The sequence below is a fragment of the Rhinichthys klamathensis genome, unplaced genomic scaffold (genome assembly GCF_029890125.1).
Source record: "Rhinichthys klamathensis goyatoka isolate OS25496 unplaced genomic scaffold, OSU_Roscu_1.1 h1tg000009l_1, whole genome shotgun sequence".
NCBI classification, from domain to species: Eukaryota; Metazoa; Chordata; class Actinopteri; order Cypriniformes; family Leuciscidae; genus Rhinichthys; species Rhinichthys klamathensis.
This window is the reverse complement of record NW_026606562.1, coordinates 2,864,289-2,891,500: the sequence shown is the minus strand read 5'-3', so window position 1 is coordinate 2,891,500 and position 27,212 is coordinate 2,864,289. Positions and strand designations below refer to the sequence as shown.

Genomic DNA, 27,212 nt, shown 5'->3' with positions numbered 1-27,212 from the left:
ATGCTGTCGACTTATGAATTTACACATGGTTTGTCTTAAAGCATATTAAAAACACCACATAGACATATAAACAACATTAAAACTTGATTTCACTACAGGGGGGGTTTAAATGCACTAAATTGCAACTTCATCATTAACAAATGTGCAATTATGACATTCAAGTTTCAATAGAAATGGTATTAAAGTATATTTTAGTTTACCATAAATGCTTGTCAGTGCATTCAGCATTACACTTTAACCAGAATAAATTATGGAATTGCATATACAGATGTAAGTGTATAAGAAAAGCACTATAAAGTGCCTTTAATAAAAAACTATAATACATTTTCACTCAATTCTAAATAACATGTAGTTAAGTGACCAAAACATTATTCTTAGTAGTTCCTTTTATAATGTCTTTTATATAATAGTCGTTTTAAAACTATGGTAAAGTGTACTTTTTTTCCACAAGAGAAAGTACCTTGTGGAAAAGGTACAACAAAAGTGACAGGCTGTTTTTTAGCATTAGCCACATTTAGCATTGTTTATACTGTAGAAACTGAGTTAAACAAATTATAAATGTAAAACATATATATATATTTAAAAAGGTAAAATACATCTGAATATTTCCTATATCTGGTATTTTCTCAACGTAGCTATTTAAGATACTTTTGAGAGTAGCTTGTAGTACAGCTTATTTAGCTATTTTTTGCAATTAGCTTTTAGCATGGAAGCTACAGTTTTACAATTTCTTTAAGTGTTGATACATTTTCTGCTGAAAAATGAAGTTGGGTGAGGCATTTCGAAGGATTTATTCTCTTTATTAAAATATCAAAAAGGCTTTAGCTACAGCATAGCCATGAATCACGGTTTGTTAACTGCTCATACGCATTTGTAGGGACACTCACATTCTAGACAGCACTTGATTGGACGAAAATTTGTCTAGTGCAGGATGAGTCATCAATAGTTTGTTTTGTTTTACCAGAAGAGACTGTAATTTATGAGAGACTGAATCTGCTAAAAGTACATTTGGTCAATTCTATGAACATAATAGCACATAGATTAGCCTCATGGCTAATAGACAGAGACGTTGCTCTGACAAATCGGTTGGAACTTTTTACTAAATTACTTTTCTCTTCAGAAAAAGGTCACTGTGAGTCAAGATAATTTGTTATGCATTAATGGGAAATTCATTCCACACACATAAAAAAAATGTTTCACAACCTTATCAGGATCTGACCTAGCAAGTATACCTTTACCTTAAAATGTCTTAATAACAACAGTGGCCAGACTTTAGCCTCACCCTTAACTGCAAGGAAAACCGTGACAGTTCTATTAGGAGCTGCTATTCCTGATCTACTGGTGCAAGTTCTCACGAGACATCAATGCAGTTCAGGTACCGATTTCTCTCCAATTAACTCTGCCGTCGTCCAGATCCGACACCCACCCTTATATGCCAGTCTGTGTTCCCCAGGGACGCTCTTATAGTCTGTCTTTCCACAATAACGCCTTTCATTAAACATACTACAGCTGGCTTAGTCGGCTCTTCTGTCCCGCCAAGCGTGGCTAACTCAAATATGTGTATTTTCGAGACAGCTTCATCATAAATGGCCCTAGTCTGATGGGCAAGGGATGGGTGACTCTAACAGTGCCTGACAGAACAGGAAAACTAGCTTGGGGAAATATCAGCTCATCCAAAAGTGCCATTAGATATTTTCAGGGAGCTTGAAACATCCCCATCTGGGATTGGACTTCATCCACAACGATTGGATCTCATCATTTAGATGCTATTCACTTGCAAGATGAATGGCTGACGTCTTGAAGACATCCTTAGAAAAAAATCACCAACTTGTAGGACGCTACTTTTCCATTTCTTTCTGTCATTAGTGAAGGGCTATTGAGATGCCAACGGAAGCTTTCTCCAGGTAATATACCTCCTTGTTATAAAAAGAAAAGGTTGCATTTCACCTAGATCTGGGGTTTAAATAAAAACGAGATTGAATGCATGTATCCTTAACCATTTGTCAAGATAGATTCGCTAGTTAAAGAGGTTTTACAATTTCTCAACATCTCGATGGCATCAAATTAAAGGTTATGACAAAGTCATCTCATCATGGTCAGGCAAAAGCCTTGAGGGATTCAGATCAATAGACATCAATGACCCCAGGCAGTGACAAAAACCCCATCCTGGCAGAGGTTCGTTCATGCTGAAGGTCACAACAACCATTAGAAAATAATAAGCTGCTCTCATGGTGACACATATCTTGTTCAACAATACTTCACAATTACACCTAGTAGCCGTTGACAGAAAAGAGTACTGAGCTCAGAAGCTTTTTAGAAAATTGCCTCAGTCTCTAATTTATCTTTTCTTTTTGTCACAAAACTCTACTTCTGAAGGTATCGACCAGAAATTAATTGCGATACATTTGCGTCATCAACGCGAGTACCACATTGAGCACTAGCAGCAGCTGTTTAGCACTTTTAGCTAGGTAAACATTCAGTAGGAAAATATGGCAAATAAAAAAAAAATACTACCAAGTTTTAAGCCAAATTGCATTTAAACATACGTGACTCCACAAAAACTGTACTTGAGGCTATACCGCTTTGGCATTGTTCACTCATGGGTACACTGTAAACAAAAATGAGCAAATTTTACGGTTAAAAAAAAGGCAGCTGTGGTTGCCAGTAAAAAAAAAAACATTTTAGGTTAGAAACATAACTGATTAAATGAAAATAAAAGATAAAATTTGAAGCGTCACACGGTTCTTCAATTAAAAATGATTAGATGACTTGTTTTTTTTTTCACTTCCAAAAAAACTGTTAAATTATCAAACTGTAAAATTACATGAAATGTCCCATTAGATTTATTACAGTTTTTCACTGTATACAGTAAGGCAACTTACTGCTAACCAATCAAATGGTTTTACTGTAGCCTTTTTACAGTCTTTTACCGTTAAAATTACACACTTTTTTATTTTTTATTTTTTTACACAGTATCCCAGTTCGGAAAACAACTTTCACTTCAAACAAACATGAACTTGGATCTTCAACAAAAGCTCTATTGAATGTCCTGAACTCTTTTTGACTGCAGTGGTGAATCGCAAAAAAAAAAAAAAGAGAGAGCCTCATTTGATTCTCATCTAAGTGATAAGAACAGACTCCATTTTGGAAAATAAATCTCGACAGATGTTTAAGCTAATTGGAGAGCCGGTTTCCAACTTGCATGAGATTTTCCTAATCTGTATCAGCCATATGCTATTTGAACTGCAAATTCATTATGTTTTTTTTTATTTTTTTTTTACTGAAAACAGGCCAGGTGTTAATGCAGAATAAAACAGACTTGATGTACACAAGAACTTAAAAGATTTAAGCAAATGTCATGTTTAATGTCAGGTAATTTCATAATTTCATCCATTGCGTTTAATATTAGTAATTGGCTTTTATTCAAATTCTAAATCTAAAGCCCATAACATACTTCAGTTTTGAAGCGAACACATATCCTTATACAGCCGAACTCATAGCCATTCAAACTATACTCCATTTCATAACACAGGTGGTGGACATGTGCACTAGAAAGTTACATCCTTGTTTAATATCTGCGATTTTCTCACCAGAATTATGATTGATTTAAAATCTTTGTACTCTTTTAAATTAGTCACGTGATTTTTATTAACCCTTTAACGCATACCTCGGGTCTTTAGTGAACCGGGACGTCATTCACTACCCTCCTCCTCATTCATATTTTAAAGTTAGACGTCAATCTTCTATTTCTCCATCAATTCATTATAAACAATATAACAAGAACACTTTATAAAATTATAAAAGAAAGCCTGTTTTCCCATTCATTTCTTGTAAAAATTGTACAGGGTCACTGACGACCTAAGGTATGTAACAGTATGTATATTGTTTTCTGCACAACAATAAGTGAATCTTTGATGACTGAATAAGTGCAATTCCCCTTTATTCCTCAAGTGTTCCTGAAGTGATGTTTCACCCAAAGTTACCGCAGACAGAAAACAAATGAATAGGAAGTATCATCAGCAAAACTTGAATTGGCACAGCGATTTACCTCAGAGCAAGTACTGAACGCAATCAAATATTAGTGTCACTGTCACTTGATGGTGGATCTGCTGAAGAAGCTGTCAGCGATCAAAATATTGATTTTGAAGATGTTGAAAATGACAGTTTTGAGAATATGTTTGAGATGGTGAATATAAGCCAGATGCTGAATGTACTGGGGAAATGAGCTGATGGTATAAAACATCTGCTCAAACTGAACCCTTCCAAGCTCCAAAAGATAACAAAATATGCTTTATTTTATTCCTCTGCTTCTATTTTATACGGGTGCTACGTCTACTTTTAGTTCTCCTTGTAAGAGATAATTAAGAGATGTGGACCCACTGTGGAGCCAGCCTGAAGCAACTCTACCCACAATCCTTTATTCTAAAACACACCGATGCAGCCATTCATGAGCGCAAACAGAGTGCATCACCATCCACCACTCCTCGCAAAAGATTTCTTTGATCTCCAAAATACCTATTAGGCCTTTCAGAGCTAATTAGTTAGCTTGATTGTGTTTAAGTAGGAAATAAAAGTGGTTAAAGGTAACACGTCCCTCCCTATCACTATACAAGAGACTTCACTGCTGGAGCCACTAAATTAAGGCCCTGTTTACAGGTGGTATTAAGATGCGTTTTGGTCGATCGGATCACAAGGAGACGAGGGAGACACATTCCTGTTTACACCTGGGGCCTCATGTACAAAGACTTGCGTTGAATTCATACTAAAACATTGCGTACGGACAAAGCTGTAAATGTGCGTACGCACAAAAAAAAGCAGATGTATGAATCTCTGCGTACGAAGGATCCCACGCATATTCTCTTTGTACATCCCAATTAACGTAAAATTGAGCGCACATGCACGAGCACAACGCCCCACCCAGTCTCATCCCCCAATTAAATTAATTTAAATATGGTAATTAGTCCAATTTGGCAAAAGAAACCTGCAAGAACATGGCTAAAGCAAGCAAGAAAGAAATGAAATTTCACTGAAAATGTCTTCTATGCAAATATATAGTAAAGTGGGTAACACTTTATTTTAAGGTGCTTGTAATAAGCAGTAATTAACAGTTAATAAGACACTTATAAGACCTTATAAGATGTATATAAGATGCATATAAGCATTAACTACTTCATATAAGGGTTAATTAAAGGTCCAGGCCCTGAAGAGATCAGGGAAACTACTCCCTCTTGGGAAGGTCAATTTTTAAGGGACTGGGAGTTTGTGTTACCATTTATGTTTGTTCGGCTGTTCTTGAAGTGCAATGTATTGATACTTGAGAAATGTATTATTTAATTTAATTTATTTATTATCGTTAGTTAATGCTTATATGCATCTTATATGCATCTTATAAGGTCTTATAAGTGTCTTATTAACTGTTAATTACTGCTTATTACAAGCACCTTAAAATAAAGTGTTACCGTAAAGGGTAATTTATTCCTGTGATCAAAGCTGAATTTTCAGCATCATTTCTTCAGTCTTCAGTGTCACATGATCCTTCAGAAATCATTCTAATATGATGATTTGATGATCAAGAAACATTTTTGAGTATTATCAGTGTTGAAAACAGGTGTGCTTCTGCTTCATATTTTTCGTGGAAACCGTGATATAGTATTTTCAGGATTCTTTAATGAATAAAAACTTAAATCAAACAGATATAGAAATCTTATTATCTTTTGTAACATTATAAATGCATTTACTCTCACTTTTAAACACATTCAATGTGTCCTTGCTGAATAACAATTTCACTTTCTTTTTTATCTTTACTGACCGAATTAATGAAGTTTATTTTTTATTCCTAGTTAAGCCAACGCTGCCATTGCTAGACGGGTTGTATCAATTTGCACATGCTTTATATATGTTCTTACTTAATTGCATAATAGAATATTTTAATAAAACTCGTGTGACAATAATATGTCAAATAATTTATCAATTACAAATTATAAGCAATATCTGACAGCTGGTGGTGCGATAGAACAATTCGTAGTGTAATGTTTGCCACTTCACTTTATTGCCTCTATGAGTCGCCAACGGACAAAAATCACGACAAATATACGTACGCCAGACATGAAGTTTACTTGGAGGAACGCACATTCTTAAGTTAATTTCACTGTTAGTACATCTGGCCGTGAACGTGAAAGCTGACGTACGCCGTGTTTTTGTGCGTACGCAGTGTTGATACATGAGGCCCCAGGTGTTTTAATCCGTCTCTTTTGTCCATTTGACCCCTTCTTTCCTGATTTTTTCAAAGTGAGGGTCTATGGGCTGGTAAATGTGTGTGTGTTTTTCTCAGATCTTTTTATCCAATGGATGAAGTAAGCTCACGCAATTTACATATGAACGCGACAGGAGACGACAGAAAAACACAGAGAACATCAGCTTTAGTTTCTGTTCTGAAACCCTTAAGATCACACCGAACGCTGTGAGTGTGTGTTAGGAATCAGGAATGGTGTGAGAACATTGTGCTTGGTATGTTTTTCATCTTCAAACCAAACTTGGGTCTCTAGACGACAAAGTTTAAATCCCGTCTGGCTAGCGCGCTTCCCATAATGTTTACGCGTTAGGTGAGTAGACGGAGTCTTTTTTGGCTGTTTGAACATATTCGACCACATGAGCGTTTACACTACGAAAGCAATCCGGTTGAATGCGTTTTCGACTACCTCTTGAAGTGGTGGAAAGTGGACAAGCTCAACACGTTTTAGACCCCGTATACACCTGTATTTAGCCTCGTCCACTTCTGATCCGATCGACCAAAACGAATCTTAATACCAAATGTAAACAGGGCCTAAATTAATCCAGAACGTCATTCCAGAACCTACAAAAACCCAAAAGTGTGTATGATAAATCCACCAACAGCTGAAGGTTCAGAATGCTGATCATTGCTTTGATCTTGTCATGTCAGAACAATAAAGCCTCACAGAGTGGATAGATGGATGGATATATGGTTAGAAGGAAGTAGGGGCGTTTTTTGCCTCCGATACGCAGGGAAATGGCTGTCACTCTCATTACTATCAAGCTATAATTCTGCAAAACCCGCCGCTGAAAATGGAAGCGATCCTGGAGCATGTGCTACATAGATAAACACAGCATGTAATTATGGTGAATTGATGTCTGTGGGCTGATTGGCGCCTGCTGAAAGAGGTCAAAAAAGGAAAGGAACGAATCAGGTTGTCCCTGTTTCCTCGGAACAGAACATCCTACGCAAGAACCGTTTGTTTGTGACCGATACAACACACTGAGACTCACACAATGAACACAACTGTTATGACAATCAATCGATCTGATTGGATGACTAATGTTTGTCAAGTCAACGTGAACTCTCTCTCAGTAAATGTATTTTGAGACACATTTGAAAAACTCAATACAAATGTCATGTGGGTTCATATGAATGTTATTACCCCAAAACTTTGTCTTCATAAACTTTCATTAAAAACGTTGCTCCAACGAGGAATGCTCAGTTTTTACAATCCACGAAACAAAAATCTAAATCTAAAACCAAATCCTGGCCTATACAGTACTTATACAGTACAAAATGCACCATGTTATGGAAGTAAAAGAGGTTTTCACATTTGTTTCCATGAATATGAATTAGTGTCCCTCAGACAAACAATAAGAAAAACTTGTATCTACTTTTACAAGAATGACAAATGTAATGCAGAAATGCTAAACTTTTCAGTGAAGGAAAATCTTGATTTGCAAATATGTTGTCTTCGAAGCGGTTCACACACAGAATCCGGACCTGTACAATATTTAATAAAGAGAATTTAGTACAAGGCTGCAAAAAGTGCATCATTCTGAACATTTCTATTGAAATCTCTGATGACAGCAATTCCACAGATGGAGTACAGCAATTTCCCATTTATGTTTTCTTTAGTGAGGGGTCTGAGAAGCTGTCATTTTCATGAAGTGCCGTTGCGAGTCTAAAATCAAACACTCCGGTGCCCAGAGGACTCTGAACTCCGGCTCTTCGCTCCAAAAAGGGCTTTAAATGCATTCCAACGTCACTCCGAAAGAGAGACGAAAGTGGTGGAAAAGCACAATAAAAGCAAACGTTTCTCAGAGCATCTTGTCTTGTTGTGCGGTAAAAGTATTTAAAGACTTTCTTTAAGACATTTACATGAGAAAGTGCTAATATTAATAATATAGTAAGACTTTTTTTAGAAGACTTTAGTAGACTTTTTCATAGAATGTCTTGAATTAAGTTTATTTTTCTTACCCTATAAATAAAAAAGTATATTAAAAAGGTAATATAAATAATGGTAAAATGTTTGTTTTAAGCATAAACTAGTTAGATTTATTGAGATACATAAATACATTTCATTCACTGTAAGTTATTTGAACATAAAGAAATGATTATGAAAAATATCTTTTAAACAACGTCTGTTCACATGAAGACTCCACTCATATCAGCAGGCCAGATGTTTTATTTTTATCGAGCGGGTCTCTTGATGGGGGGCCGCCATGTTGAGGTCACATGACCAGTAAAAATACCTTCATTTAAGTCTAAACCCAGCAAAAGCAGGGTAAAAACTTAATTCATATTCTCCATAGGGAGATAGATTTTTAACGATAACTTGTAAACCTTTTAAGACAGCCTTACTGTGAGCCATGAGGTTGTTTATTGCTAGAATTTGCTTCTGTTAAACCCGTCAGCCCGCATTATTTCAACTCAGTTTTAAAATAATCCTGTTTAACAGCGGAATTCCTGGTGGAAATACCACATTACCCAAGATTCTGTACAGAAAATTTCACCAATCAGACGAAACAACCAATCCATGCTAAAAGATCTCATTAGCTATGCCCACTTGCATTAGGAACCGCAAATGATATTGATCTCTCTACACTCTCAAAACACTTATATATATATGCATATTTTGCAATAAAATATATTGTTACAATTTATAATCAACATTTTTAAACGAGTAGTTAGTAGATTCACCTCGTATTTGGTTGACTTGGTCTATGGCTTATAACGCTTTAATAATAAGACTTTTTTGAAATCCCTATGGGAGAAATTAATGAATACTTCTGGAACCAACGGCACTAAAAAAGTAGGGCGTTAATGTAGTCAATTATCGGACACTTTGTTTTCTTTATATATATATATATATATATATATATATATATATATATATATATATATATATATATATATATATATATATATATATATAAAGAAAACACTTTGTAAATAAAACAAAAAAGTTGTGTATAGCTGAAATAAACTAAATTAAAGATACATTTTCTAAAATAAAAAAAACCTGAATTATCTTACAAAATTAAAATATCTTGTTTTAAAGACATCTAGTTTGACTAAAAGTCAAAAGACAAACAAATATTGATTAACACAATGTGTGTTTGGCGCCTGTTAGAATTTTGGCACAAGGTACCAAAAACTGACAGATATATTGCTGCTAACTATCTCAATACGTCTTACCAATGTTGGAGGTGGAGAATATGCCATGCATGTAATGACCTGTGTGCAGGAGCACATCAGAGAAACCCAAAATTAAATTACAAATTCACAGTGACTTTCCAATCCAGCCATCTTTAATTGTGTCTTCTCTTGTACAATCGTGATCCTGGACTACAGCCAACTCCTCTCTCGCCTCTCCCATGTCATCTATCAGACCTGACTCTCCTTTGCCCTCCAGCACACACTGTTGTTCCAGGGACGGCACCATGTGCTTTCTCTCTCATCACATACTCGGCCCCTTGATGTCTGTAAATTGGCCCTCACACCGACGGCGTCTCCGGGCGATATAGAGTGGTGTTGCCAGCTGTCGCTGACAGAAACTGCCGCCACCTCCAGTTCTTGAATATCTCACCTCGTTGGTCAGAGGCTCCCGGAGCTGACAGGACACTCGATAAACGAGATTTCCCAATGTCTACGTCTCGCAGAGACCACAAACTGGTGAATGTAAAACATACAGCTCATATCTCTATCTCTGTGAGTTAGCAGAACCACACATGGAAAAAAAAAACACAACAAGTGTCTAGTGGTCAATTTGGTGGCTAATTCGAATGAATTCGTATGACTTCACTCGTACAAATTCGTACGATTTGTCTAAACCCCAGTGATGGGTAGGTTTAGGCGCGGGGTCAGGGGTAGGTCATTCATACGAATTCATATAAATTGGGCAACTCGTAAAATATGTAGGATTTAGCAAAAATCGTCCGGATTGAAACGCAAAAATTCATACGAATTAGCCACCTCGTTAAATACGTACGAACAAATCACACTAAATAACGTATCAGACGATGGTTTGTCTAGTGTGCCTTTCACACCGAAAGCAACCATATTAAGCTCTCAAATATAGGACTAGCTTTTCTATATGTGAGAAATTGTGGCCATTTTTGGTGAGCCTCCCTATAGTAATATGCTATTCGATTTGGTCTCAAATCCATAAAAGAGATAGAAGTTTCTACTCAGGTAGCCAGGCTTTTAATACATTGCCTACAGTTTCCATTCTGCAACTTAATCTGGCCGGCCAAACACTGAAAGGTCTGTTGGGACAACATGAAAAGTGACCAATCAGAATTTTCCGAGTTTTTACGTGGCGTTTAGTGGGCACCAAAAACAGTTGGTACCACAATAATAGACAATCATGGAATACAAAATGCACAACAAGGTTAACGATTTTCAGTCAGGTCTTGCCGTCTTTGTGTGCAATGTGCATCAGACGGTTTCCAACCAGACTGTGGGCGATCTGTGGGCGTGCCGGCAGTCCATCTGATGCTACTACGAACTTGATATAATGTGTAGGCGGCAGACACATAGTTTCTACCAGATCCAAGTAGGTTCAATGTGGCGTAGATCGCAGATCAGCTCGGCTACCATTTAGAGGACCTCGTTTTGACTGGTAGACCATTTTGGTTTAGATGATTAGAGCTGCTAGACCACCTTGGACCTGCAAGAAACAGCTCCAATGTGTTTTGTGCCGTGAATTATTGGCTGCCAAGAACATGAAATCACTGAAAAATATGGGTCCTGCAGCACCCAAAAGTGTTTTTTTTTCCCCCCTACATGACAGCCGTGCACGTCATTAGTCAATTAACTGAGTTGTCACAGTTTTAATGGGTTCAAATATCAATACATTTCTTTGGATAGGCATCATATTTCTCATGGAAATTTGAAAGGACAGATTTTACAATACAGAACAATTCTGGGTAACAATTTCTTTGTCATGCTTTTTATTTCGTTAGCATGTAGTCAATAGTATTGATTCTTACATTAATTACTCTAGATACTCCAGTGTGTTTACCCCTTGTGCGGATATTGACTTAACCACAGGCTACAGGACAGAATACAGGCACTATACAATTTCAAAATGATTTTACGAATTAGAAATAGCATTTTCAGTAATTATGCATATTATTGCTTAAAATGTAATGTTCTGCTCAATTTTGGATTATGGCCTCCAAAGCTATACCTAAAATATTAAAAAATAGGAGAAGAAAACTACCGTGTGTGCATGCTTCTTTTATCCTGTTATAAATATTCCCAAATTTTGGTTGACAATCTTCATGCACGTGTACTCTGTCTTGTAGCTGACTGGGAATTGAGAACCAGTCAGTCTGAACTAGCCATGATGAGCTGAGGGAAGATTATGTAATGAGGAGCTCTGTTACAGAGGAGAATGTGCTTTATATTCAGAAACGCATCACTAATAAGCCAGAGTCAATGAGCCTGACAGGGTTCTTCAGGTTTAGCCAAAAAAAAGCTTGGAAACTGTGGTAACTTTCATATTTTTAATTCACTCAAGCAAGTGTCTTAATATAGACTGACAGGTTTGTAATTCCCTGCTGGAAAAAACAGCTAAAGCTGGTAGCTATGTTTTTGAACATGGTATCTGTTTATTAGCTGGTCTAAGCTGGTTGTTAGCTAGTCCAAGCTGGTCGTTAAGTGGTCAACCAGTTACCATGTTACTTAATCAAGTACTGTATTACCAGCCGGTAGCTGGTTTGCTGCTGTTAATTATGCTAAAGTCCAAACTAAGCTAGTTATCATTTACCAAAATTCTGTACAGTTACCAGCTTAAGCTGGATTCCAGTAAGGATCTCGGTACTCACAGAAAGAAAACCCTCATTTCCCAGCATGACGTGTTTTTGAACCAAAAAAAAGCTATTAACGTTTACCTGTGCACTTTCTACTAGTGTCTTCTTTCTTTGAGGAACTCATGAGCTTGCAGTTGAAGTTCTCCTCCCAGTACTCAGCGAACCAGACGTTTCTTCTGTTGTTCTCCAGTGTGCGTGACTTAAAGTAGGCGTCGAAACCTGAAAAGGACAAGGCAGCACCATTAAACGATAGCATCAGGTTATCAGTAACTTTACCTGAAAAGCCATGTACCTTAGTACTTCTAATGACGAAACCAGATATCTAACTAGTAATGTTAGAACAGTGCCAAGTTTTTCATAATTTCCAACACTCTCATTGTAGGTTACGTACGTTTAAAAAAACAAAACAATAATAATTCATACGAACTTCATGCTAACATGTTTTCAATAAAGTGTACATTTTCATACTAACATCAAATCGTATAAATATCTTGTATCGCAAAATTGCCACCTCATAAAATAGTTACGTTTTCTCAGGAGATCGGGTTGTGATTTTAGTCGTCATCACCCTGCTGAGAAAAAACTGAATTACTGACCTGTAATAATGTGTTGCTAGTATGCTGGTGTAACTAGTTGTAACTAGCTTAACCATCAAGACTCCAGCTTCTCTAAGCAATTCAATCTCTGCAATATGAAATTTTTTTTTCTGCTTCCCCAACAGAATCATCAGTACCCTTACTTGACATTCTTTACATCAGGTAGCTTAGCATTTAATCAGACCGTTCGCAGACAAACAATAACATTTATCACTCTGGATCCCAAAGAGTCTTTTGAGTCTGTCCTTGTTGTTTGGCATCAAGTCTAATAACATGCCTCATCTAAATAGGTTTGTGGTGTAATGAGGCTTTCATCCACAGTGCTACAAGGACAAAGGTCAGCAGAACATTTAATTTTGCCAGAGGCATCGGCTAACCTTACATAGTCATAGCTCATTTAAACTTTGTTTGCTTCTACTCTGTAGACTGCAAAGGAAGTGAATCCGGGTCTGCCTTGCCCACTAGAAAATAAGTATTAAGAAAGAGATATGGTGTTATCATTAAGCTGCTACAGCAGAGCTGCCCTAAGCCAGTCAACAAATGCAGCTGAAGTCTTTAATGCACTCCTGGGCATTGCATCCTCTTGAGTCGGAGCAAGCATTCAGCCTATCTGTGGTTCCCAAGCTCCATCCCCGGAGTTGGCATGTTGAGGGCTGTAGCCTGGTGGTGAAGTCAGTCACTTCTTCTGTGATCGGTGGAATCAAGGTACTCAAAGTGCACGTAAATCACTTATTGAGACTTTTTTTGGCAGAAAGTAGAGTGTAGTGTTGGGTTCGAGTGCACCTTAGTCGAGCCCGAGTCGAGTACAAGTTTAAAACCAATCGAGTCCAAAAGGGGCAGAGTCCGAGATGAGTCAGAGTACAACTAAACAATACTGTATTTCATTAGGTCAATATCTTTTTTTAAACCTCAACAACTTATTTAAAAAAAATGTCCACTTTAAATGTAACAAAAGCAAACCTTTATTGCATCTTGCCATTTTGATTTCTTGTCTTCTCATAATTAGTAGTCTGCTCAGCAAACTTAAAGGCATGTAATGGAAGTTATGGCCGACTTGATTTCTATATTGTGACATTTCTGAGTGAAAAAGCTTTTTGAATGCAAAAACCGTAACCGTTTCATTTTTGCATGCATTTATAATTAACAAATTACATTGAAAGTTTATTGTATGGATCTATGTTTTCAAATTGATTAATATTTTGGTAGTGCTTAGAAATTAGAAGGTCCCACCATGTTTTTTTGTAAGTAAATTCATTACAAAAGAAAAAAAAAACGAATACTAGCCAAACTATATAAAAATTTAAAACAAAATGACAAATAAACATAATCAAAAATTCAAATGAAATAATTAGTGTTTCGTGTAGGTATACAAGTATAGGCTACTACAGTGCTAAAGAAATAGCATTGATCTTCACTCTATGCATTAAATACAAATAATTATTATTTAGTCAAAAGAAGTGTTAGTGAATTATTCTCTCTTTTTCGTTGTTGTTTGATTATGATTAAGGACACAGAAAAGAACAGGTTTATTAGGCTGCTGTCACTTTAGGATTTGATGGACAGATCCAATATACTGACGCATCCGATTTTACCCAACAGTTTACGTTCACTTAAGACATAACTGACTGTTTACGTGAATACTCACTGAGACGGGCACTGAGAAGCACAATAAGATGTGAAAGAGAATTAAATTCGGTATCGAATTGATTGTATAAACAGGTAAGAGGTAAAAAAAATTGACTTTCGTGACAATGCAGTACTGACCCGATCTGGCTAGTGACAATTCCGTCTCAAAACTGTCCCGAGCATAATTCACCGATTTCCTTGGCTCTGGAACATTTTTCGAATCAAGTCTGAATAAAAATGTATCCGAGTCTGTGACAAGTCCGTGAAAAATTGTACTCAAGTCCGAGTTTGAGTACCCCGATGGGGAGAAAGAGTAAAAATAAGCATTTGCAAGCCAGATTCGATTTGACATTTCCCACATGATCACAAGAATGTGCATTTTTGCATTTCTTGTGCAAACAATTGACATAATAATGCTTTTACAAACTATTTGTGAGCCAGATTTGAATTGAATGCAATTATTCAATTGAACTACAATTGAAAAAGCAATAAAAAAAAGATCTACAAACGATTCACACAGAAATTTGAACAGCTCATGTAGGACAGAATGTGCGAAGAGAGATAGGGAATGTAACCGTGAACTGTTGCGAGCCAGATTCGAACCCACATTTCCCAAATGAGCACTACAATTACGCACTACCACTAGGGTGAACATCATACGTCACTCTTCCGCCTGAGCTAGACGTGTGCACGCCCGTTACTTTTTAATTTAACTCCGATTGTGTTTGGCTGAAAGAGGAAAGTCATATACACCTAGGATGGCTTGAGGGTGAGTAAATTATGGGATAATTTTCATTTGTGGGCGAACTCATTCTTTAAGCTAAATTATTCTTCAGACTGATTGATACATGTTTTCAGTTTATTTGTCAGATGACCTCGAACAAATGTGCTCAACACATCACTTCACAGGCGTACTTGACTCAGAAACTGATCCTCAGCAGGTTTGCGTGCTCGCTCATAAATTCTACTAATTGCAGCTTATTTGTACAAAAGGCTTGTACACAAGAAACTCCCCAAGGCCTGTCTGTGTCATTTTCTCCATGTCTGGAGGACAAAGCTCAGAGCTTCACCTTTTGTTTAACGCGTTCAACAGCTGCTCTGTTGCCGAGCAATTAGCAGGCAGCCCGTGAACTTCCTCCATGGCGGGATTCATGAACTGTCCTTGCTATCCAGTAATGTTACTTTTTTTATAAATATGAACAAACTTTACATTACTCAAAAACCATAGGGGGATTACATTAGACATGAAGCCATTAAATAAACCACTAGACATGAAAATATGATGGGGAGACAGTTTGCAACGATCCATTACATATGGCGTCACATTCATAATTTATCTTCCTAATTTATTTAAATGGAAAGACCCATCAAAAACCCATTTAAATCACACTATATATATATATATATATATATATATATATATACACTGCAAATATTAGTTAAGGTGGTAAATATATGTTACATTTACATATGTAGGTGTAATGTACAAGGAATAGGTCATTATTGTGCAATAAACCACAACTAAGGAAATGAGAATGTGAAGTGTTTCAGGAAATATTGATATTTTATTTGAAGAAAGAGATCGTGGATCAGTGTTGACACATAAACTAGCACAGCTATGTAGGAAAACCATATATATACTCTTCCCTAGGGCACAAATTTAAACCAAAAAGATTGAAGACCAGCACGCATTCCTTTAAAGCGCATGTAGGCAGGCACATGTGTCTTTCCAGCTTTTCAACAGGCAGAGGCATGGAAGATTAATTCAGGCAGGCCTACGCCATTTCCTTCTGACTCCGCAACCCACGTCCAATCCATCGTCATGGGAACCATGAAAGCAAATGAGAAGAGGTTTCCCACAACCACCTCACACATCCTGAACCAATTTATAAAACATTACGTTCAAGTTTTTAGACACCCCAAAGCCTCAAGAGGAGCCGTTCCAGTTTGGGACGCTTCTCAGCCAAGCCACAAATCCGAACTGCTTGTGGCATCAAGCCATGCGAGAAACCTCAGGTGACAATCACTAGCTCTGACGACACTTCAAATAAAGCGCCTGAGCCTCGAGTGCCACGCTAGATCTTCGGCTCCTCGCAGCGATTTTTTGGACGGTCCGAGGTTAAACGTTGCTCAGAGCCTGTAGGGAGAAAAGGCAAACCAAAGTGATTTCCAAATCAACAAGGATCACACTCCAAGCTGTCACTCTGCTTCGAGTGTCTCTGTGCGGCTGATATAACGTTGCTGCGGAGCGCAACCAGCTAATGCACTCACAATTTGTCTATGTCTCTGAAGTGAGCTCTAGACAGATGGGGGCTGACAACTTCAGTTCGATTCTGCTAAAACAAGTCAAAGGGGGAGGTGGTGGGAAAACGGATAATAATTTAGATGAGCATCATGCTTGCATAATTCCAATGGTGGTTTTTGTCAGATGAACTGAAAAATAAGGAAATAAGCTAATTTTTCAGAAATTAGCAGTACCAAATAATTTGCTAATGTGACAAAAAAAAAATGCATACATTTTTAAAGTACCTATGCTAAACTGTAAGACCTTTGACTATTTCAATGTCTTGGTTCCAACTCTAAAATGTTCTGCTCAGTGTGGATTCAACCACTAGATGAAATGCTGAAATGCTTCCATTTTTTTATTGTTATGTTTAGAAACAGGTCATTAAACCAAACACTCCAATGCTGCAATCTACATTTTATTACTATCTTTTATTACAGTGCTTGCAAAGCACTAGTATATTGATATTTCTTAGACATTCTGATCAGGGTTTGTTCTAAGTGTTAAACTTCTATAAGGAATTCTTCCTAAACTTGGAGATTCCATTTTAAGTCCCCATGCAGTTAATACATTTATCCCTTAAATTGTTTTGTTTTTTGTCCTGATACAATAGTTTATTTATGCTTTAATTTCTTGAATGTAACTCTACACCCTTGCTTCATTTATTATGTGGATTCATGAATATGCAAATTAGCCCACCCTCCACTCACTCACACCAGCTTGACTACCTGATCCAATCAGAAGTAAACACTACACAAAGGCAAGTGGAAATACTGGTTAAATTTAGCCGTATTATATGTTTAAACCAGAAACTGATTCAGAAGAAGTGGAAGAGTGAATTATACAGGGTCGTATCCAAGTCGATGTCTCAGAATGGTAATGTGCTTTATGTATTACTCTCTACAACATTGGACACATAACGGTTCTTAATATGATTAGCCTTTGGCTTGACTACCAAACAGCTAATAGAGTGCTGCTAATGCTACACAACCCATGTTCCCTTTCGAGGGAACTCATGTCCAATGACAACACTTTGGAGTATGCCTTCAGTGTGACAGCTCCAGCGCTCATACTCGGGATCCGGAAGCCCACTTCGCAGCTTCTTCCACCCCGAGTGAGGGTTTGAGGCTGGGCTTGTCTAGCTCAGAGGAGCAAGATGTGCACAACATTGAAACGAGTGATTTGGGTGACTCGCCAGCCCAGTCACCGCAGTATGAGGAGCTAGTGGAGGTTGTAACTCAAGCTGTGGCGAGGTTGAACATCGAATGGCCAGCTTCCTGCAGTCAGCTCCACAACTTCCAAATCGGGGCTTTCAGGATCTCCCCACTGAGGTGTCGAGATCCTGAAAAAAGCCATATTCATCTAGGCATTCGAGTTCCACGGTACATCGCTATTCTTCTATCATGGGGCTCAGAGAGAATGGTAATGGGGGGGGGGGCCGGGGGCCGACATTGCCCACCAAGCCGTGTCGCACAACATCTTCGCTGATCTCCGCACCACCAAGGAGATGGAGAGACACTTATGGCTCAACCTATCGGGCATTAAGGAGAAGGACAGAGCCTTCCTCCTTGATGCCCCGCTGTCGCCCACTGGTCTCTTCGTCGAGCCTCACTGTGGCCTCAGTTGTCGAGAGATTCCAGGAGGCAAAGAAACAGGCTGCAGGCTTTCATAAATGTTTCCCCTGTCGTCATAAGTTCCATGGGGCTGCTGCCAAGGGGCAGAACCAGCCATCTAAGTCGGGCTCCTCATACCGACAGACACAAAATGAGAGTGTTGCTTATTGAGCTCCCCTCAACGATCATGGGGCTCGAGGCAACACTCTCAACCGAAGTCCGCAAAGGAGAAAATGGATCTGAGGACCGTTATTCTCTTGAAGCTACAGAAAAGAGGTCCTAGTGGTCAGGTCAGGTCAGGCCTCTAAGGGGACCCCCTCCAAACTACACCCGCTCCTCCGTGGAGCCCTCAAGAAATCGATTTGTCAACCAACGATTTCCAACGAACCCAAACCCATCAATATAGCGGTCGTGGGGGGTTCGTTCTCCATAAAGAGCCCTATAGAAACAATGATACAGTTAAACCCTGCTGTGAATTCGTTTCGGGACAGAATCTCCTCTTCTAAATACATACCAGCTTCGAGAGGTTGGTTCCTCTAGGAAATTACCTGCACGCATGGGAAGCACTACCAAATCTATCTCAGTGGGTGTGCGCACTGTCCCCAAAGGCTACAAACTCCAGTTTGGGTCTCGCCCACCGAATTTCAAGGGTATCTTGGAAACATTGGTGCACTGTCCCCGTGCACTTTCACGAAATGTATGGGAGCAGCCCTAGCACCACTCAGGCTCCAGGGCGTACAAGTTCTCAATTATATAGATGACTGGCTGATATTGGCTCAGTCGCAAGAGATGGCAGCATGATGTCGTTCTTGATCACATGAAGCGCTCGGGGCTGAGGCTCAACCCAGGTTAGAATACTTGCATGGGATCTAGCTGTGGTATTAGAAGGGATATCCTTGGCACCCTTCGAGTCTTTGCACGCTGCATCGGACAAGTGTCTAGCCCCTAAAGATGGCGTTTCTGCTGGCGATGATGTCTTTCAAGAAAGTAGGAGACTTGCATGCCTTGTCCTTCCTGTTTGGAATTCGCTCCAGGTGGAGTGAAAGCTATTCTTTACCCGAGACCGGGTTATATACCTAAAGTACACAAAGTATGGCATCTTCTAAGGCTTTATTGTCAGGGGCATCCCTTTAAAATATATGTGATGAAGGGATCCCCCTCCCCACATACCTTTGTAAGCTCATGTCCTGAGCTGTGTCTTAATTGCTTCACACTAGGACAGGCATTTGTCAGCATGCTAAAGTATGCATTTTGTTCCCCAAAATGTCGTCATCGATGCAGCGCGAGTTCCCTCGAAATGGAACGTCTCAGCTTACACATGTAACCATGGTTCCCTGAAAAGGAAACAAGACGCCTAGTCCCTTTGCCATACTTCCTGCATGCCTGGGAGCTTGCTTCAGTCATTCAGAGGCTGACAACAGCTGTGATGCCAGCTCCCTTTATAGCTTCCGCATTCCGCCGGCACGCATCGCGGGATGACGTTGCATATGTGCTTCAGGAGCTGTCATGCTGAAGGCATTCCCCAAAGTGTCATTATCGATACAGCGTCTTGTTCCCTTCTCAGGGAACCATGGTTACATGCGTAACCTGTGACGTTCCAGTTCGCTATCTGAGAGTCAGAAAGCTGCCTTTTAAAAATCAGCATCCTTAGAAATGTTTTGAACAACTTAGAACTTCAGTGGAGAAAGGCATATAGTTCATCATAACATCGTAATATACATCATATACATAATTCACCCGCTATATTGCTACATGTACCCGATTTTTCCTGTCCCTTCTTAAAGGTGTTCTTGTGCTCCCAGTGGAAATGCCCCTCTCCGCACGTTGGGATTGGTTGCATGTTTGTGACGGTAGGAAACCTGGTTGGTTTCAAGCCGCGTTTTTGAGACTGTCTTTGGTTCACTGCAGTTTTAAAGAGAAAATACTCAGCAATGGTGTTGACTGATGAATTTGCACATGGTTTGTCTTAAAACATATAAAAAACACCACATAGACATATAAACAACATTAAAAATGTGATTTTCACCACAGAGGGTATTCAAATTGGAGATCATGGTAGCCTTTTTTACAGCATGAGTTTAAAAAAGTAAAATATAAACTATTACACTATAATATATAGTGTAGTATTTTATATTTTACTTTTTTAAACATGCTGTAAAAAGACTACAATGATTTACACTCACCGGCCACTTTATTAGGTACACCTGTCCAACTGCTCGTTAACACTTAATTTCTAAGCAGCCAATCACATGGCGGCAACTCAGTGCATTTAGGCATGTAGACATGGTCAAGACAATCTCCTGCAGTTCAAACCGAGCATCAGTATGGGGAAGAAAGGTGATTTGAGTGACTTTGAACGTGGCATGATTGTTGGTGCCAGAAGGGCTGGTCTGAGTATTTCAGAAACTGCTAATCTACTGGGATTTTCACGCACAACCATCTCTAGGGTTTACAGAGAATGGTCCGAAAAAGAAAAAACATCCAGTGAGCGGCAGTTCTGTGGGCGGAAATGCCTTGTTGATGCCAGAGGTCAGAGGAGAATGGCCAGACTGGTTCGAGCTGATAGAAGGGCAACAGTGACTGAAATAACCACTCGTTACAACCGAGGTATGCAGCAAAGCATTTGTGAAGCCACAACACGCACAACCTTGAGGCGGATGGGCTACAACAGCAGAAGACTCCACCGGGTACCACTCATCTCCACTACAAATAGGAAAAAGAGGCTACAATTTGCAAGAGCTCACCAAAATTGAACAGTTGAAGACTGGAAAAATGTTGCCTGGTCTGATGAGTCTCGATTTCTGTTGAGACATTCAGATGTTAGAGTCAGAATTTGGCGAATGAGAACATGGAACCATCATGCCTTGTTACCACTGTGCAGGCTGGTGGTGGTGGTGTAATGGTGTGGGGGATGTTTTCCTGGCACACTTTAGGCCCCTTAGTGCCAATTGGGCATCGTTTAAATGCCACGGCCTACCTGAGCATTGTTTCTGACCATGTCCATCCCTTTATGGCCACCATGTACCCATCCTCTGATGGCTACTTCCACCATGTCACAAAGCTCTAATCATTTCAAATTGGTTTCTTGAACATGACAATGAGTTCACTGTACTAAAATGGCCTCCACAGTCACCAGATCTCAACCCAATAGAGCATCTTTGGGATGTGGTGGAACGGGAGATTCGCATCATGGATGTGCAGCCGACAAATCTGCGGCAACTGTGTGATGCCATCATGTCAATATGGACCAAACTCCCTGAGGAATGCTTCCAGCACCTTGTTGAATCTATGCCACGAAGAATTGAGGCAGTTCTGAAGGCAAAAGGGGTTTCAACCCGTTACTAGCATGGGGTACCTAATAAAGTGGCCGATGAGTGTACATATATATGTAGATCATATAAATAATATACTATATTATATATTTATATTACTCATATTTGCATGCATTGCTTTTCTTACATTATGCATAAATACATAAACATTAAATATGAAGCTTGTGATGAATTGATGTCAAAAGTGCAATCATTTTGGACAGTCATGACATTTTGTTTGTACATTTACTCAACTTCATAGCTATTACTTGTTTATCACTGCTCATTCAATTCAAAACAAAACTGGTTTTCTACATGAATTATTGAAACCTCAACTCTCTTAATTATTCAGATTCGGCTGAAAATATATCACCCTGAGATTTAACACTAAATAGCCCTGCAGTAGATTTATATAATATAATATAACTGGGTCATACAATAGCACATACCCATATCTCTCATTGTGGCATAAACATTGTTGACCTTTATCTTTAATGCGAGTGTATTTCTAAAAGTTGCCAATAGTAATGGTTAGCAGATACACTGAAAAAAAAGTGTACTTGGAAACAATTTTCACTTGGACATTGCAAGTAAATTTCATAAATAATTATAAAGAAATGTCAAGTAACACTTTAAATAAAAATAAAAAATTGAAGTATGAAGACTGAAATAGTGTTTTCTTGTAAAACACTCAAATAATGTTTGTTTTATTTACATTGTTTACAGTGTATTTACATTTAAAATGTACAGCTGATGACTCACAGTGCACTCATGGGCATGTCCAAATTGTTGTCCAATCAAATTGCATCTCTATAGAATGAGAATGTCCTTCCCCTAATACCAACTCCTGCTGACTAGCAATAGTAAGTTGCAAACCATGGCTCATAGCTGTGATGTAAACTAAAGGCTTTTGGCTTTTTAGAAAAAAAAAACGGGAAGGGGCCATAATATATGTCTCACCCAAACGTCCTGTTTAAATGAACACATGAATGAAAAATGCACTTTCAAGCAATTTCATGAGGTTGTTAAAGAAGCAAAAAATCCATACCATTAAAAAAAAGGTTTATATGAGTATTACTGCTAGGTAAGTGTTACGATCAAAGCAATCATAAATGGCAATGGTCCCAATCCTTTCAATCTAGCTCTTGTAATGGTATTTTGTGATGGTGGTGATGGCGAAAGGGTTGTCACTGTGAGTTTAGGGTCATAATCAGAAATCCTGGAGTGACAATTCCAGGCTCCCTGCTGCTAGAGAGCCATCTACTACATAACACAATAAGCACCCAAACAAACAAACCCAGTCGGAGGTCACAGCAGAGGCCTGGACACCAGCTGTGAGTCTAATGGCCAAATTAAAACTAAACCAAGAGACTGAAATGCCACATGATGAGGCCGAGATGAACCGCTTTGTGCACAGTTTGATCCAATTACAGGCTGGGCCAAGAATGTCAGATTCCTGCTAGCTCATATGCTAACGTCCGAGTGACAGCAGGTGGAGAAAGTTTGATGAATGAAAAGTTCGGCCTCTTTGTTTTTGTGTGTAAGTCACGATTAAGAGTAGCTCTTTAGTGGATTCAACATTGAGTTGCAGGTATGTTATGATAATAATAAGGCAAATAATAATGCAAATGCTAACTTTATAATCCTGTTTTTTTTAAGATGGCATAACATGACAAAACCTAACAAGATATTGTGGGCACATTTTCAGAATTTGTTCCCACAACTAATTAATTTGTTTCCTTGTTGTAGGTAAATCGTTTTAACCAAACAAACAGAAGAGAATTAATTAGAACAACATGGCCTCAATTTAACCAAAACGATGGAATGAATCAGTACAAAGTGGCCACGATTAACTTAGGGGCCGTTTACAACACCGTTTTCAACTAAAAACGCAAAATTTGTATGCGTTTTAGTCGTTCATTTACACGACAACAGTGTTTCGGGGGCCTGAAATGCAAACTTTTTAAAAAAGGCATTCAAAGTGCAAGTTTTTGAAAACGATACTGCTATCTTCTCCACGTAAACTACAAAAACGTTCATTTGTGAAAACGGTGACGTCATGAGCATGTCTATTACGTGTTCAATCTATAAGCACGTAGTGTATCTTTACAAAGTGACATCGCCACCTACTGGCTTGGCATGAATTATACAGCGTTTTTAGTCATTTGTACAAATCTGTGTGAACGTGGATCGTTTTGACAACGTTGTCGGCTGTACGTGAAAGACGCAATGGAAAAAGTTTTCCGTGTTAAGTGCATCATTGTAAACGTACCAACAAGATTAGTACATCATATCCTCGATTTAACTAAAACAATAGAACAATGAATTAGTAACATCCTTGATTTAATTAAAACAATGGATCAAATTAGTACAACGTGGCCACAATTTAAAGGGGTCATATAATGGTACATGCACTTTTACAAGTTGATTGTACTGAAATGTGTGTTGGCAGTGCCTGTACACAACCATCATAAAACGATAAAAATCCATCCAGTGTTTTTGTTTTAATCTCCTTATATGTTTTCCCCTGCCTCAAATCGAGCCGTTTGAGCGTGTGACGTCACACGGTCGGAAGCCCCTCCCACGATTGTTGATTGACAGGAGCTTTTCAACACAGACCCGCCCTCGCTCGTGAGGGAGCTGTCAATCATAGTCTGCGCGGACCGGCGCGGTCATTGTTGATACGCTGGAGCACTGTCTATAAGCAGAATGGCGTCTAAGCGATTGTGGTGTTCTGTTCTTGGGTGTAATAACGAACACAGCAGTCATTTTAATGTTCCTAAATCCGAACCGCTGAAGACGCAGTGGCTGTGTTTGTTTTCGAAGGGAATATTCCCCACGAGCAACGTCAATGCTTTCATGTTTGTGCGAATCATTTCACACACCAGACTGCTTTATAAACGAGGGTCAGTATGAGCTGGTTTTGCTAAGAAGCTGCTCCTGAATAAAGGATCGGTACCAGATATTCGTGTTCCTGCTGAACCTCCAGAAGAACTGAAGTGAGTGTAACGTTTTATTAAACTTTATATTAATATATTAATCTTTGCAAATCGCCAGCTGCACGCTTCACAATGAATGCGTCTAAGGTTTACACTCAGGGTACATTACGGCATGTTTTCTATGTATGACGTTCTCAATATAATTCATAATCCCCCGTTTATAATGAATAACGCGTTATGGTTATTGTGTTATTGTGTTACAAACGGTGTATGCGCAGAACAGAGAGGCGGGGTGAGCAAAGCTCATGATCATTTAAAGTCATATGCACTGAAACGGCGTGCTGAAAACAGAGCTGTTTTTGACCAGGTAAAATAAGTGTTTTCTTACAATACTAATGAGAATTTTAAAAGTATATTACAAGCTTTTAATTTAGACCCTAAAGAATCATATTAGCTTGTACAAAAATGGCATTATATGACCCCTTTAACTAAAACAATGGATTGAATTAGTACAAGGTTAACAAGCTTACACTACATGACTTTTGGCAGGATTTTTTTGTCACAGATTTCCAGATTTCACAGGTCTACGACAAAACCCCTGGACCCCAATCAGTGCTTGTTGCGGTCGGCGATGCCCGTTAAGTATGAGCAGGTCAGCGACGTGATCTGAGCCAGTCTCGAGCAGCCACAGATGCGGCAATATTTTCAAACCTGTTTGATATTATTATGACAAAAGCCGTGTTGTCTAATGTGAGCACCAGAGATTCAGGTAGCCCTGTAGTGTGAGCGTGCCATAACATGATTGAACGAATTAGCACAACATGGCCACAATTGAATAAATCCTTGAAAACTGTTAGCAAATCTTTGCGTGGGAAAAGAAAATACGACACCTGCCTTCTTTATATATGGGTTACTAAGTTTGCTAATGTAAAATTTGGGTTCTGAAGCAAAACCTGTTAGGTAACCACAGGTTTAAAGGCTGTGTGCGGTTAATGCAAAACTTTAAAACCAATAAATATTCTAGTAGCTAAACTGCAGGACTGACACTCCCATGATTAACCTTGCATCATACTGGAGCATCTCTAGGCTATTCCCTAAGTGCTCGTCACATCGGAGCGCTTGGAGTATTCTGGAAGAGACGGGCTGCCACCTAGATTTAACCACGAGTTACCTGACTGGTGAACGAGTGGCTATTGCACTGCACAGCTCTGGGGGTGTTTTAGCCTGTGATGGTTTCATAGCAATAATTCAAGTAAAGATGGGATATTAATGCAACCCTCAGGTTCTGTGGGCTTTGAAAGGCCTCAAGCACTGTTCGACTTTTCCTAATTTTGTGAGGACGGATAATAAACAAGTTTCAAGGTTCATGATACATGCTTTTATCCGGTGCAAAACATTGGTAGTGTTTCCTAAGCCAAGAATTATTATTACAATTACGCATACTTAGGGTTGATGATATGACCAACAGTCTAGCATCCATATAGCAACTGACTTAAAACACTATAGGAACTGCACAGCAATACAGTTAAATAAATCACATTTAATCATGTAAAATTGCAATCCTTTTTGACTGCAAACCCCTTTTTAAAACATGCATGTCAACTTTGGAAAAGCTTCAGTATTATATGTTGGTGATCAATATATATTAGTGTTATTTATATATATATTTATAGTAGTTATTAATTATTTAAATTAGATTAGAGTTGTCAAAAAGTACCGATTTCGGTACCGGAACTTCGGCATTCTAACTGATATAAATTAAGTTAAAGTTGAAGTAAATTACTAAAATTAAAATTGTAAAAAAATAAATAATAATAATTAAAGCTAAGTGGAAATATATAAAATGCTTTTAAACATGACCAAAGCACAAAGCAAAATGACTAAAATTTCAACTAAAGTTTTTTTTTTTCAGAAAACTGAAAATATAAAAGTAAAATCAAATTTGTTCATTGTATTCTCGCGCTCATCGGATTCGTCTGTGATTGGCTACACAAGGGTGTTTATGATTCTGCTCGACAGCGTCACCATTTAAAAGATTTCAGTACCGTTTGGTACCGAAGTCGGTACTTTTTGACAACTCTAAATTAGATTTTACTTTTATATTTCCAGTTTTCATTTTAACTTTACTTGAAGGTTTAGTCATTTTGGTTTGTGCTTTTGTCGTGTTTAATTGCATTTTCTGTATTTCCACTTAGCTGTAATTATTTATGTATTTATTTATTTTTTATAATTTTAGTTTTAGTACTTTATTACTTTAACTTCAACTTATATTATTTCAGTTAGATGCCAAGGCAACATTTCTAATTTTAAGTTTTTCCATCTATCTAATATAAGTATCATCTAACATTTATATTTTATTCTAATATTTAATATCTTTTTATTACATTGATTTGTTTAAGTTGTATAGTATATCAATTCTATAATAGATTTTAATATACAGTGTGTGTGTTATTTTTATTTTATTTTATTTTATTTTTTTGCCCCCCAAATATCAGGCAATATTAACAGAACATGAGGGTTAAACTCAGCGTAATAAATGTGGTAGGTACACAGTATAAACCCATTCAGCTTGGCTCATGAATATTGAATAGGTGATGTAACTTTCGCCCAGTAAGCCTAACTGATTTGCTGAAAGGCAGTTAAGTGGGAGTTAGCTATAGGAGGATTACCGCTTATCTCTTGTACATTCGTTCAGTTTACTGCTGATGCAACTGGTTGGCAGGAGCTACTTGGTCTTGAAGTCACTG

The 27,212-nt window shown here is 38.3% G+C and overlaps 1 protein-coding gene across 3 annotated transcripts in view; it reads right to left on the bottom strand.

Annotated features, from left to right (window-relative positions):
• The window catches only part of LOC130093560 (metabotropic glutamate receptor 7), a 216,922-nt gene that overhangs the window by 77,429 nt on the left and 112,281 nt on the right, over nt 1-27,212 (bottom strand). For 2 of the 3 annotated variants that reach the window (XM_056260572.1, XM_056260571.1), the window contains exons 5-6: nt 19,974-20,117; nt 12,178-12,315 (exon numbers count right to left, since the gene is read on the bottom strand). In XM_056260572.1, coding sequence (XP_056116547.1) covers nt 12,178-12,315; nt 19,974-20,117 — 282 coding nt within the window. The remainder of the gene's footprint in view (nt 1-12,177; nt 12,316-19,973; nt 20,118-27,212) is intronic. The other variant, XM_056260573.1, reaches the window with a different exon arrangement.